Genomic DNA, 15575 nt, shown 5'->3' on the forward strand with positions numbered 1-15575 from the left:
TAGTTTTTAAAAAAATTTCTTTTAATTACAAATATCTTAATTTACAAAATTTATTATTGATAATTTAGTAATCTTAATTACAGTTGTATTTATTTTTTGCATGGTACTACAACATAGGTTTTATTTATTATTGAAAACTTATTTAAGTAAATTAAGACCTGTAATAAAAAAAGAACAAATTCTTACATTATTTAATCATTAAAAAGGTGATGTAACAAAAGAATGAAAGACAATGTTCAAAAGATATATATATATATGTATATATATAGTGTCCCAGAAAGAGAGAGAGAGAAACACACATACGACAGAGTCCCAGAGAGAGAGAGAGAGAAATACTACGAAAGTGTCCCAAAGGAAAGAGAGTGGTTCATAAGTGTCCCACAGGAAAGAGTGGTTTAGAAGAGTCATAAAGTAAAGAGAGAAGTGAATGATCCCCAAAGAAAGTAAGTGCAATACAGAAGAGTCTTAAAGAAAAGAGGAAAGATTGAAAGAATTTTACTTCAAATATTTTGAAAGACAAGCATGTTTTTTTTTGTTTGTTTGTTTTTTTTTAAAAACGGACCAATGTCAAAGAAAAATGTGAAAATGGTCAAATTCAATAATTCAAGATAATAATGAAGGTTTCAAAGAGAAATAAGTATATTTTTGTTTCATAAATCTGAAAACAAAAAATAAAAAAGAATATAAATTGTCCTGTGGTTCTCTTTAAAAGAAACAGAAAAAAAAGACCCACAGAAGAAGCATTAAAAGTTAATTCATAGAATCAAAGGAAAAATGGAAAAAAAAATGAAAAAAAAAAAAAAAATATTTCAAATAATTTTTTCTCAAGCTTCATATTGCAACTATACCTTATTCAAGTTTGACAAAGCAAGACATGCATATAAAGTAACTAATTTGTGTAAATTTCCAGACATTATAAAGTGAGACAAGTTTACTTTAAATGTTTCAGTCAAAACTTATCTTAAAAAATTATGAATTGTAATATTTAGGAATTAATTTTTTTTTTTTTTTTTAAGTTTACAGTTAAGTTATGCCCTATTGTGGAATTGAACATTTCAGTGAAACGTGAAAAATTCTGTATAAATTGCCATATATATTTTTAAAGCTTACTATACATATATATGTATATTATTCAATTGCAAATTATGAACATGAATGTTTTAAGGATATTGGAATCAGTACCGGGAAAATTTGCGCATATTTTACAGATGCTAAAAACGATTTCTTTGTTTATTTTAAACTTAATTTCCATTGCTAGTACTAATGAAAAAAAAATAAAATGATAAAAATTTTATTTTAAACCACCAATAAAGTTAAAATCTATATATTACTCCACTGTATTTTGGTTTCTTATGGTAATCTGACAAATTAAAAAACGAAAACTGTACAAATAAATATTTAGAGATTTTAAAAGAATTAGAAATTTAAAACTGCCGGTACTTATATTGAAAGAGGAAAAATATGGGAATCGTCCCATCATGAGCATATGTCTTGTAAGCTTTTTTTCACCTTTAAAACTATATAAAAAAAATGATTTCATTTTTCAGTAAGTCATTTAATCACCTACAATCGCCGCATCAACTTGCTTTCTTGAATTCACAACAGTCCTAATGTTATTTCAGGAATCATCAGTTGTGTACCATATATATATATATATATATATATATATATATATTTAAATATATATACATTCACACACATACATACACACGTGTGTGTGTGTTAGTGATGGAGCAATTCCAATACAATTATGATTCATTGAAAATATCTACATATTTGACTGTATTTGTAGATGTATTGGAATCGGGAATTACCATAAAACCCATGTAATATGTGCATATGTTTTCACAAACTTAAAAAGTACATATATAGTGGGATGTACAGATTTTAGTTTTTCTGATAATTTAAAATCAATAAATATTCATCATTAATACCAGTAACGAAAAATTAGGTTTTTATATACAATAATAACAAAAAGAAACATAAAAGAATCGTTTTTGGTACTGGAAAATAGACAAACTTTTTCTGATTCCCATACTGATTAATCGTCCCAATACTAATATACACATGCCTACCCACATCAAAATACACATTTGCACAGCTGCTAACAGAATTTGACACCGGATGAGCAAATAAAGCATTCAAATTTAATCCATTTTGTTTTCTATCTTCCATACTAAATTTAAGAACATGCAGGTGTAAAGTAAAGAATGAAACAGAACATTCTGGAAATCCAATTATGGAGGTCACTCATTCTAAAAGTCTTGATTCCCCATTGACAGTCTCATCGAATAAACAAAGTAATATTTATCAACTGTAACCAAAAGATTATACATCTGATTTCAAGATTCTATTCATATAAGACTAACAAATCAATAAGCTAGACTTTAGCAGTTTTATTATCATAATGTGGTTGAATGCTTTATGAAAAAGGATTATTTTAATATTTAGCAGAACTTATTTTAAAATTATTAATATTTCAACTTTTTTCATGCCGTCCCTTAACAGTTGCTGACACCCCTATCTCGAATTTGTATCCATAGGATGTCACTGGTGGACTGTTTCTCACCGATATAAATAATTGCACACAAAAAAAAAAAAAAATCATTAATTCTTTTTTAAAAATCACGCTTTTTTTTCAAGCAAAATCTTTTGACAGTTTCTGCAGGTCTGTCAGACTAAGCAATTAAAACTCAGAATAAACTCTTCTAATTTAATCCCAAAATAATCTAAACACTATTTGCATTGTGAAGCAACTGTTAGGGAATTTTTTTTTTTTAATTTTATTTAATTTTTAATGTGCAATCATTCATATTGATGAGATACAGTCCACCAATGACGTGCGCCAAACAAATTCAGAACAAGGGCATCAGAAACCGTCGAGAGACTTTGCTTGAAGAAAGTAAATATTTCAATCAAAATACCATACAAGCTATCCTTCATGACATCTATCTTATTTAATTACTTTTTTTTTTTTGTTATTTATTCAGTATTTTTCTATTTAAATTTCACTTTAATAATTATATTATTTCTTTAGAACCCAAATATGTCAATTGCTTATAATATTAATTGTATATTATGCGAAGAACTGAATCTATGGTTACAGTTAATTGATCATTCATATCAAGTATTTAAAAGATTAGCTTTGTTATAGAATGGCAGAATATCTATTTTTTATTGAGATAGAAGACAAGGAACAAATCACTTAAGCTACAGGTAGTACTGTTAAAAAAATCTACAACTGACATGGTTTTAGATTTCTAACGACCCCCCTCTCCCAACATAGCTTGATAAAGATGCATCTTATTGTCTGATGAGGAGTGCATATGATTGGAAAACTTGGTCATAAAAGTTTTACAATATAGGTATTTTATAAAAGCGTTACAATATAGGTATTTTATAAAAGCGTTACAATATAGGTTGGTTTTTTTTTTTTACATATAAGGTTAATTTTGATTTTAGTTTTGTAAACTATATTTTTGATGATTCCCTTTTTTGTTGCCGTTACATTAATTTGGTTCTTTTGTATGATGCAGTTTGATTATTGTATACATTAACTTATGTTTTCAAGGTCAGCCATACATGAAAAACTGATTTCAAGTATTTTGATGGACTGCTGGAAAACTGCTTTTGTGGTACCAGTTTTCAAGAATTCTCGCGAAAGAACTGACCCATCAAATTATCGTCCCATTAGCCTCCTCACACTTTTTGCCAAAATATTTGAGTCCATAATTAATCAAGCTCTAGTCCATCACCTTACAGCTGCTAAACTCCTGACCAACAAACAATATGTATTTAGGCAAGCCCGTTTCACAGCACTAACTAATCTCTGAACATATATACCGTTCACTGGACAAAACAGGGGAGGGTAGAGTGGTGGCCCTCGATATATCTAAGGCTTTTAACAGGGCATGGCACGATGGTCTTTTAAGGAAAATTAGATCATATGGTATCACTGGAAGAATACACAATGTAATCAAATCCTTCTTAAGTAAGAGAAAAATCCAGGTTGTCCTCAACAGTCGTACATCTAAACAATATGATATAAATGTGGGAGTGCCTCAGGGGTCGATCCTTGGACTTTTATTATTTCTGATATTCATAGATGATCTTCCTGATAAAATTGTTTCTGAGATGGGTATATTTGCTGATGACAACACTCTCTATGACAGGAATATATGAAAAGAAAAACTGACACACATTAATTAGATTAAAAACATAATTCCTTTTTTACGCTTGGCAGCTGACCCAATCCCACTTCCTGTTCTGATGGCATTTTCCTTTCTTTTTTTTTTTTTTTTTTTTCTTTTTTTCACTCACCTTCACCCCAAACAAGGCATATCACAACTTGGACATAAGGGACTACTAATTTGCGACCATGACTAAGAAAGATTAACAAGACGTTGGTTTACATTACATTTGAACTTCTGCACATCGGTACAGTTAGGGAAGCAGGTAGCATGAAGGGAATTCCAAAATCTTACTGTTTGAAAGAAGCTATGCAAAATTGCAGCAATGGGACAGGGGTTGGAGCCTAGTTGATAAAGTGGGACCTATTAGATTGGAGACTCTTTTTTGGATCCTATCCAAGAGGGAGAGACTAGTAGTACAGGCACTAGCCCAGATGTGTCAATACTCCATGCATGGTTGACTGGTGGCCTTGTAGAGGCACAAGATACTCTCATGTGTGAGTAGTTTTCTAGCATGATAGAGGGAGCCCACCTTCCTTGCAGCAGCCTTTGCAATGTCCTCAATGTATTTGTTCCAGTTCATATTTCCTGTGAATGTTAAGCCAAAGAGTTTGAAGGAAGAGTTCTCAGGTAAGGAGTTATTTGTCATGGATATCAGTGGTTGGAGAGGCTTCTTGTAATTGTTAAAGGCAAGCAGCTTAGTCTTACTAGCATTAAATGTTACCATCCATTTAGTCTGGAGGGTCTTTTGGTTTTTCTTTTTGAAAAAAATTTTATTCTTAAAATATCAGACATTTACCATCCTGATTATATGAAACATTAAGTCCATTTTAATATTTATTAATTTATACATGCGAATGTATTTTGAATAAATAAATAGATATACAGATATTTATAAAATCAACAAGACCTTTGTTCATTTGTCTGTTTATACAAAACATAACTTCCCCACCCCGGCATCATACATTTACTACAGCTTTCTTATAGACTTACATATTTGTTTACCAGCAATGCTTCAAGAAAACTACCTTTCCCTATATATATATATATATATATATATATATATATATATATATAGCAACCAGTTAAGTGAACTTATTTACTATTTTAATACTTTCTAAAAAAACAATTCAAAAAAAAAAAAAAAAAAAAAAATTAAATATCAACCCAGTGCACAGGTGTTGATTTGGATGGGTTCATCAAATTCCATGCATTTCACTCAACTAAAGTTTCCTAATAAATTGTGGTGTTAAAATGCAGATTTTTTTTTTTTTTAAACATTATTTAGAAACAAAAAAAAGTCTGAAATTAAAGTTGCCAGTAGAAAAGGTTTCTATATTTGTATTAATTTTTTTTTTTTTAAATTATATGGCACCTTCCCTATCTGGGAAAACTGAGCATTTGACTCAACGTCAACTACTTTTGGAAAAAAATGTACAATTGGAAAGTCTTGTGAGTTGTTTTTCTGAATCCTCCAAATAAAAAATATAAATAAAAAACAAAATCAGTGAGGTCAAATTTTGAATAAGGTATGTGTTCAATATAATGCAGACATTGTCAGAGAAAGTAAAAGAAATTGTTATGGAAAGAAAAAGCATTGCAGTGAGAGAGAGATAGATAGAACATTGCAATCAAATTTTGAAGATTACAAGCCACAAAGGTCAAAGGGAAAAATAGAGAGGAGGGGGTAGAACATTTAATTGGAGAGAGTTGGTGATTTACAAAACAAGGTGGAAAGAGAAGTAGAGTGGGGGTAAGAAATATCAGAAAATAAAATATAAATTTTTAAAAGTTATAAAAGCAGAAAAAAAAAATTTGTTAGTAGCATTTTTTTTTTTTTAAGTACCATTCTTGTCTGTGTTATTATAGTCACATTTCGGTCGATGTAACCTCCAACCTTTTATCGAGTTTGAAATGATACTCTTGAAAAAAGGCTTGAGATTTCATTGGGTCAAAATGTTGTGAATATAACAACCAAATAATAAAAATTATCAATTCTCATCTGAAAAATTACGAAACATTGATTAACAATTACTTTAATTTTTTTTTTTTTTAAATTAATTTATTTTTTTATTTCTTCATTGATTTGACTATCACGTGAGTTGCATGATTTATTGATTGGCTATTTAACTTTGCTAATTGAACATGATGAACATTAATGCCAAGACGCAGGTAACATAATTCATACTGTGCTAATAAAATTGTACCCCCCTCCAAAAAAAAAAAAAAAAAAAAAAAAAGATGATTGGTAAGGTAGGACACATTAAAAGAAAAACGTTATTTACCTGTCATTTATGTATCTTTGCTTTAAATCATTATACAAACTTAAGACACAAAGAAAATACTTTAATTTTGATAAATTTGTCTCCTGTGAATGACATTTGACATTCATCAGAAGAATTTTATTTTATTTTTTTTTTTTTTATTATAATGGATCACCACTTATTAAGGAAAAAAAGCCATCTGAGGATAAGGGTTATTGAGATTTTCATCAGGGTGATGGGACAGTGCTACAAAAGGATTGTAAATTATGATTTAATCTAATTCATGACAGCACGTAAAACATGATTAATGATGATTAATTCACAAGACAGCTTGATAGATATTTGTTGACATTGGAATTGAAAAAAACGATATTGTAAATTTGTATGGGAAAATAACAGTGGTAACATTTTCTATAGGTGGGAAATTCTTGGAAAGAACTCTGTTCATGGAAGTTCTGCTTGATTTTATGTATATACAGGAAGTAAGGAGAGTTCTTTGCAGTGTTGGTAGCAAGAGAAGTTTTTGCTAAGACACTTTTACAAGGTTATGGGGGCAGGGACCAAAACTTTAAGGTCAGTTGAGCACCTTGCACAGAAAAAAAATCATCTCTCACTAGATTACAAAGTCAATTCTGTACTTTGCTAGAGCAAGAAAGAATGCCTCCCTAGATGTGGCAACAGTATTTCATCTTTGACCAGAATCCGACTCTTATATAAGCAGAGAATTGCATTAAAAGTCAAACACTGTTTTGGATGCTGGTTAAAATAGTTGACAAATCAATTTTTCAAATGTGTCATTTTAAGCAAAAACAATATTATGTACTTAATTATCAAGTCGAAAATAGTAATATATCCAAAAATTCATTGAGTAGAACTTCTATTGTGTTTTTAGAAAAAATAAATAAATAAATAATTATATCGCTATAGGCAACAAATATTGCACGCCATGAACAAGTAATCTAAAATATTTTCTCCAAAGTTATGTCCCCTGTGCGTGACCTCTTCACTGTCAACTTTATAACGTCTAAGAAAAATACAATTTCACCTAATTTTCCATAAAAAATTACTTAACTATAAATAACTTTCTACTCAATGAATTTCATAATTTCTTTTATATATTACTATTATTGATATGACAATTAAGTACATTGTTTTTGTTTAAAACGACATTAAAAAAATCAATTTGTCAACTATAACAAGCACCCTTTCTTGTATTGTTAGAATTAAAACTTATGAAAATAATGGATTTAAAAGTTGATTGTTTTATAGCTCCATGTACTGATTAAGCGAAACCTATCTCATTATTTTTATATCATTGCTGTCATTTTGATTCTCAATGGCCGATTTAAGCTTCCAAAGTTTCTCAGCATTTGCTCAAGTATACAGTTTAAAGCTAATTACTACGCAGATGAATGCTTTAAAATCTTGTTCTATCAATTCCTCATTTAAAATACATTTCAAAATAATTTAAATCCGAGTTGGTTTCATCATTAATCTAAACAGAAATAATTTATATTATTTTTAATTGGAATTCATTATTGAAATGAGTATTATTTCTATTAATTTATTTATTGCGGACTATTATTCTCATCTTTATTAGTTGTTGTTGTTTCACAACGTTTCGACCAACTATTCCTCTGGCCTTCGTCAGGTGGTAACCGCGACGGATAGGAACTTCGAATCTCCTAACTGCATTCTCAGCAATCACTGCCATCCATAGTTGTTGCCGTCTCACCACGTTTTTACCAAGTAAGCCTCTGACCAGCTTTGGGTAGGATTGAAACTGCTATCTTCAGACAATGCTCATCTGGAACCGTAGATATTTATTGATAGTTGATAGAGACGTTGAATCTCTACGGTTCCAGATGAGCATTGTCTGAAGATAGCAGTTTCAATCCTACCCAAAGCCGGTCAGAGGCTTACTTGGCAAAAACGTGGTGAGATGAAAACAACTATAGATGGCAGTGATTGCTGAGAATGCAGTTAGGAGATTCGAAGTTCCTATCCATCGCGGTTACCACCTGACGAAGGCCAGAGGAATAGTTAGCCGAAACGTCGTGAAACAACAACTAATAAAGATGAGAATAATAGTCCGCAATAAATGAATTAATAGAAATAATTTATTTGCTCTTTTATGGATGTATAGATTTCAGATATACAAGTTTACTTTTATGTGTACTGTTCCTTAAATTCTAAACTTACTTCCTCAATCTGAATGGAAGAGGCAATTTTGCTAAAATAAGATTATTTTTATTAGCTTAAAAAATGATTTCATGAGATTGAGTTCATTGAAAATTATGAAATGAATTGAAGTAAAAAAGAAATTTTTTTTTTTTTAAAGTAAGCATCTATTTTTATTGTCCTGCCACTCCATTTATTCTGGTTCCCAGTTGAATGTGGATATTTTATAAAAGAAAGCATCTTTTATAAAATATCTATTATATTAGTATTAGTACATAAGTGAATCTTAAAGAGCCAATAAGAGATGAGCTCAAGTATTCAATTTCTGTGTCAGTATTAGGCCATTAGTGCTTACTGCATTCAAAATGCCCACTTCAAATCTGTGGAGTTTTCCAGATAAAACAAGTCATTTTAGAATATGAAAATCTCTAAAATTCCTCACTAAGCAGTTTGCTTTTTTGATGTTTTGAACAAGGATGGGTTTTTAAGCTGAACTTTGAATTTAGATCTACTCTAAAATAAGATATTAAATAAAACAGAGTTTAAATACAATAAATATCTAAACATTTTCCAATTAAGTATTTCTGGCCCATTATTGAAAAAGAAAATAAAAAAATACATAATTCATTAATTTTATTCATATTATTTGGATTCTTCGAACTACCATTTTCATCTTGAGTGTCATTTTCACAACGTTTCGCCTGATGTGAGCTATGACCTTCTTCAGGTGTATCTTGCTGAACTTTGGAATGTTTCTGTCAGTCTTGACAAACATTATTTCTGTCATCACTATATTTTCTGCTAATAAGGCATGCCCTAAATATGTTTGGGTTGCTGGTGGAATGGATGTTATTTAAAACTCAAAACGTGCAGTGAAACAAGTCCGTCAATGATGACCGACATCAGAGCATCTACAAGATTCATTTTATGATGATAAATATAATTGAGATATTGGGGGGGGGGGGGGGGGTTCACAAAATATCTTGACATTTGTGAATTATTAGTTTTTGGAACATTTATTTTGTTTTCATTTTTGAAGAATTTCTTTCAGGGGAAGACAATTCAAAATCACCCTAATCCGAAATTGTCAGTTAAAAACAAAACAAATATACTCAAGTTATACAATAAGACAATAAAATGTTAATTATCTGAACATTTATTGAATTATAATAAAACAAAGGGAATTCTAAAATGAATGAAAATTGTCATTATATTAAAATGTATGATTTATAGTTTTGAACAGTTAGAAATGTGTGGCATTTGTTTTTCTTTGAGAAAATGAATTTTTCATTTTATTTTAATTCAATATATGTTCATATAAATAATGTTTCATTTTGTGTTGTATTATTTTAGTGTATTTGTTTTGTTTTTACAAAACTTTGATATTTACAGATTAGAATGTTTTTAGACGCCCCCCCCCCTTCAAAGGAGTTGTTAAAAAAACGAAAGCAAAACAAAAAAGTCCAAAACAGTAATGCGCAAGTGCCGCTGTATGACAATTTTCTTTCAACTGTCATTGCAAATACATAAAGCAATCATCTCCTTTGAAATTGAGTCCTTTTGGCACAGTTTACTTTTCCATTTCACCATTTATTTCAGCAGACATCATGATTTTTATTTGGATTCTTCCACAAAAATTAAACAGAATAATCAATTCCAATGATATTTTGCTGTTGAATTTTAGTGAAAGATATGCTCCCCATTTCAAAGTTTGATATCCATCAGATATAAATTTTTTTTAAATCTTTCCAAATTCAGCATTTGCGACTAATGATATGAACAATTTGAAGGTGACAAAAAAATAATTCTTTATCTAGAACTGGATGTATTATTTTTTTTTTTAATGTTATTACTATTATAATGAAATACTGCATGCAAGCAGCAAAAAAAAAAAAAAAAAAAAAATGCCAATGTGTCTTTTCAATGATCATTTGGAACCATATAAAAAAAAAAAAATTATTATAAGTAGGCAATAAATAAAATTTATGATAATTATTTCTGTATTTATTTTGATAGCAGCTTATTGAAACAAGTTTGTTTAAATTAAAGTTTGTTTATTGATCCATTTTATTCAATTTTTCACGTCTTAATTCCTATCTGTTGTTAAACTGTAACAATGCCAATATTTAAAAGCGATATCAAAACTGAATTTTTTTTTGTTTAAAGAATCATTTATTATAAATTTTGTTTATTAAATTATATATATTTACTATTGCATATGTAGATATTTATATACACATATTATAAAATAATATATTAGGTATATATATTTTCAGTATTTATTTCAACTGTGCTCAATACACGAGTAGAGCTTAATAGTAGAATAATACTTTATAGAAAATATACTTATGGTAATTAAGTTACACAAAGTTTGTTTCATTCCTAGGCAATATCTGATGATTTCCTTTGGAAATAAAACAGTATTTCTATGTAGGTTATTTACCATAAGTATATTATATTTTCATACTGGTGTGTGTGTGTATGTGTTGGGAGATCCATTTTTAAAATTTAAATTGACTTTGTGTCCTACCTTACCAGGGTTGGAGAGTGGTGGGTTGGGTTTTGTTTTTTTCCAGGTGCCATGCAGTAAATTGACTGACTGCCCTACTATTTACTTACAGTATTGACTATCTTGAGCAACGCTTTGTGTGTATGTAGCGGTGTTATTACCAGCCCAATTTGTGGTGGTACCTGCAATACAAAACTAAGCAATGAGAAACAGAAGTGGACATTAAGAAACTGGCACAATTTATCCTGTTAGAAATGAATTTTAAAAAAAAAAAAAAAAGAAAAGGAAAAAGAAAAAAAAGGGGGGCCACTAAAAAGAACTTTTTTTCATTTCTTTTTGTTTAATGATCCCCAAAGAGGATGGAACAAGTAACATAGCTGTAATAATAATAATGAGAATCATGTTAAACAAATTTTCCCCGTCTCTTAAACTGATTGCAGATTTCAAATAATTTGCTGTCACAGTGGATAAAAGAATCAAAACAAGATGAAAAGAAACAGATTTAGGGATAGAAATTAAAAATAAATAGTAAAAATAGAACATGAAGTGATACCAGTGATGATCTGAGTACTGGGAATAATTTTCAGGTGCTTTGCCAGAGAATAAATGAACTTCATGTGTGCGGAGAGATTGAAATCATCTCGATTGCTATGTATTAGTCAAATGTAGAGATCATTTGCAAATGGCTGTTAAATACGATTGAGATAATTTGGCTTCAGGTTCAGCTTTGACTCAATATACGAGTAGATAACTGATTCATTAGTTACTTGTGTGACATGGGATTCAATTTGAGATTTCAGTTGCTTATTAAACTTGAACGAGAAAAGAATATAATATAAATATAAGATTATAAACAAGGTACTCAGACATCTTGTGCCTATTCTGATGACGTAGAATAGAAGTAACTTTGGAGATTTGTGAAAACTGAGATTCATAATAAAATTAACATTTCACAATAAAAATGTCTCCATATATGCACCATATAACCCAAAGATTTACTAATTTAGATTTATTTTTTCCAACAATAGTTTTTTTTAGCAATCTTGAGAATCACAGTTCCCGAAAATGCTATTGAAAACATATGATTGATTGATGAACCATCAAAAAGAGATGCCTTTTTCTCTTCTCTGCAATCTCTTTCCCACGAAAGACACTGCGAGCCTGTCTCTGCTTTATTGTTATTTTCATGCCAACTGCTTGACTGAACTCTAATGTATGGTTCCCTATTGCCAAAACTTTTGCAAAAAAAAAAAAAAAAAAAAAAAAACTAGCTACAACCACTATAAATGATCTTCCCCACTATCTGTGCCTAAATCTAAACGCAGATTCCATGAAGAAAAGTTCCCTTTTTAGAACTGCCCACCTAAACACACTGTTCCGCTGGCCTGCTTCCCAGTTAAATACAACATGGTAACCTTCAAATTCAATGTAAACAAGTTCTTGTTAAGCCATCTTCATGAATAATTAAATGAATAATTAAATTCTACCCAATTTAAACCATTACTACATTACGACCTTACATTCATTAACCCTTATCCTTAGAAGTGGTGACTCCCAAATAAAAAATATTATTTCAAACTGAAGTATAACAGATCACCAAAAATGCCATTTAAAACTTAGGCATGAGAGACTACCGAAAATGCTATTTCAAAATTAGGCATGACAGACCAATCAACAAATAAAATATTTGATATTGATAATCAAACTCCTAAAATAGGCACCTATGCCATTTGAAAAATGTTATGTCAAATGTGACAGACTAGTGAACTGAAATACAAGGATGAATTTAATTTAAAAATAATCATAAGATGATATGTGCAACATTGGTTTTTAGTATTTAATTTAAAAATAGTTTTATGACACGTGCAATACTGGTTCTTAGCATTTTATTTTAAAAATAGTTTTAAACTGACATGTAACATTGGTTCTAAGTATTTTAATTAAAAATAAAATTAAAATAACGGTAATATCTCAATTTTTAAAATTTAAACAAAATGGTTTGTTCTGGTAACTTCGTCAAAGTTAATATTGAAATGAACATTGAAAATGTTTTTGGTTTCAAGATTTTAGTAAAATAAGTTGTTGGCAATTCCAAATATTTTTGAAGTTATTTATATAATTCTGTATTTTGAGAAATTGTTCTCACATTAGAAGTTAGAATCGAGACATTTTCTTACAAACATACTTTTTATATTGTTCAATCTTTTTTTTTTTTTTTTTTTTTTTTTTTTTAAATCAAAGATAAATTAGCATGCAAACTGAAGAACTTATATAAAATTTGTGACAACCACCACAATCCTTTTCCTTCAATTCACATGTTCCAATCATTAGATCGTATGGAATTGTAGAGAATTGTATGTTAGAGAACGAGACATGTTAAAAGTCTTTAGATGCAAAGCATAAGGAAAATTGGTTGAGAATCAGAAGCAATCATTTTTATGTTGGATCTAAAATTACATTAAAAAAAAATCACTGCAGAAAGTTGAAAAAGCATTCATTTTCTCACAATTTAATTTTCATTCTTTTCAAGAAATACATTTTTTTATAATAAACAGCTTGAAATATGAAAACGTTAATTATGCTAACACTTATAATTTCACAGGCTTTTGTTTTCCATAAAGTAAGTTTTTATTAGTCAACTGAATTATCAAATTCAGTATTTTTAGCTAAGAAACGCGCGTGTGTGCATGCATCATCACCAGTTGAGCAACTTCCAGCTGTTGAATCATCCAATCGAAGGCTGGAATGGAAATGATCGCTCAAAGTCTGCTTTAACTAAACAAGAATATGCATGTGGTACACAAACTTTTGAATGTGAAAATACTGTTCAAGTCATGGATCATGTCTTCATCTGTTGCAGTCTGCCAAATCCAACAACAGTGCAGATCTGGCAGGATGCAACAACACAGCTATGCATGTTGTAGATGCATGGAAAACCATAATTTGAAAAAGAATGAAAACACCCAAACAATGTTGTTGCCAGGATCGTTCCACTCATTCTTGAGATTCTAAGCTTTTCAAGATCCTCTTCCAGATCATTCTCAGAATTTGATCATGATTGATGCCAACATTTTCTCTCTCACATGTTCTTGGCAAATTCCAGATATGTGTACTCTTTTTTCTTTTAACCCCCACTTGTCCTCTGCCCCACTGTCTGCTAGGATTGAAACAGTTATAACTTGATTTTGTATGGCATAATCACATTGACAGTGGTTCTTGTTAAATCACCAAAGTTAAGCAACGTTGAGCCTGATCAGTACCAGATGGGTGACCAATTTGAGAATTCCAGATGCTGTATGTAAGAGGACATCAACACCTCCCTGCAAGAGTTGTGAAAACCTAACGGGGATATACATGCGACTGCGGACCACTTGTGAATTTCATACATCTGTGGAACTTCCTCCTTTGGAGGAAGCCGGTTAAATTGGCATAGGATTACTACAATTTCCAACTTGATTTTGTAGTAAAAGTTTCTTTGGGGTTCTAAAAGGGAGCAAATAAAAAAAAAAAAAAAAAACGTTTTCAAGATTTGTGCGTTCACTCTACATGTTTAGCAACTGAAACTGATTTTAAACTTAAGCCTAACAGACCAAAGAAATCAATCTAATACAAATTGCAGGCACATATTGAAAGCTACTATCACAATAGATGCAGCAATTGTGTAGTTATTTTAAATATTTACATTGATAGAAAAAAAAGGTAAAAGAAAACAAGATTCTCGGGTTGAATTTTTAAGCGAAACAGGGAAAGAGAAAAAGCAAAACGGAAACTCTTTTCAATGGAAGGTGTATGGATCATTCACACACTATGATAGATAATTCAATACGTCCTACACAGGAATTAAAAAAGTAAATTAAAAGAAACTAGACGGTGCTAAAAAAAAAAAAAATTTTACAAATTCCAATCAATTGCTAAGACAAAAAATACTTTAACAAGCCATTCTAGCCAAAACAGAAGTTCATAGTGTAGAGTTTCTCCAACACTCCGATAGACACAGATTTCTAAGAACACTTTAATCCACAAATGCAATAAGACATGCAAAACCAATTCCTGCTAAAGATTGAGTTTTGCGAACGTTTTATGAAAATTCACAGTTCATTGCCATAGAATTAGATCATGGAACAAATATTTCTTTTTCACACATAATGCTACCATTTCAAGGCACATTTTCTTTTTCTTCTATTAGAAATATCTCTCTCTCTCTCTATATATATATATATATATATATATATATATATATATGGAGATTCAATTATATTTCACCTTTTATTTATATCAATCCTTTAATTTATGAAGCTCGATATAACTAAAGAGCATATAACAAATGAATGACAAAAGTCTATAGTCCAAATTTCAAGATGTTGACCATCTTACCGTTTATTTCCTTAAATACGTTGACATGCACTATTCTTGACAGCACCTGTTTTGTAG

The 15575-nt window shown here is 29.9% G+C and overlaps 1 protein-coding gene across 31 annotated transcripts in view; it reads right to left on the reverse strand.

The window, feature by feature from the left end:
* Positions 1 to 15575, reverse strand: part of LOC145245781 (SMAD family member 4-like) — a 474109-nt gene that overhangs the window by 29054 nt on the left and 429480 nt on the right. For 23 of the 31 annotated variants that reach the window (XM_080107423.1, XM_080107414.1, XM_080107402.1 and 20 more), the window contains one exon: positions 11255 to 11326. The exons of the other annotated variants lie outside the window; for them this stretch is intronic. In XM_080107423.1, coding sequence (XP_079963549.1) covers positions 11255 to 11326 — 72 coding nt within the window. The remainder of the gene's footprint in view (positions 1 to 11254; positions 11327 to 15575) is intronic. 31 annotated transcript variants of the gene reach the window in all.

Source organism: Euprymna scolopes, chromosome 23, assembly GCF_053919585.1.
Source record: "Euprymna scolopes isolate OS-2025 chromosome 23, ASM5391958v1, whole genome shotgun sequence".
Taxonomy (NCBI): Eukaryota; Metazoa; Mollusca; class Cephalopoda; order Sepiida; family Sepiolidae; genus Euprymna; species Euprymna scolopes.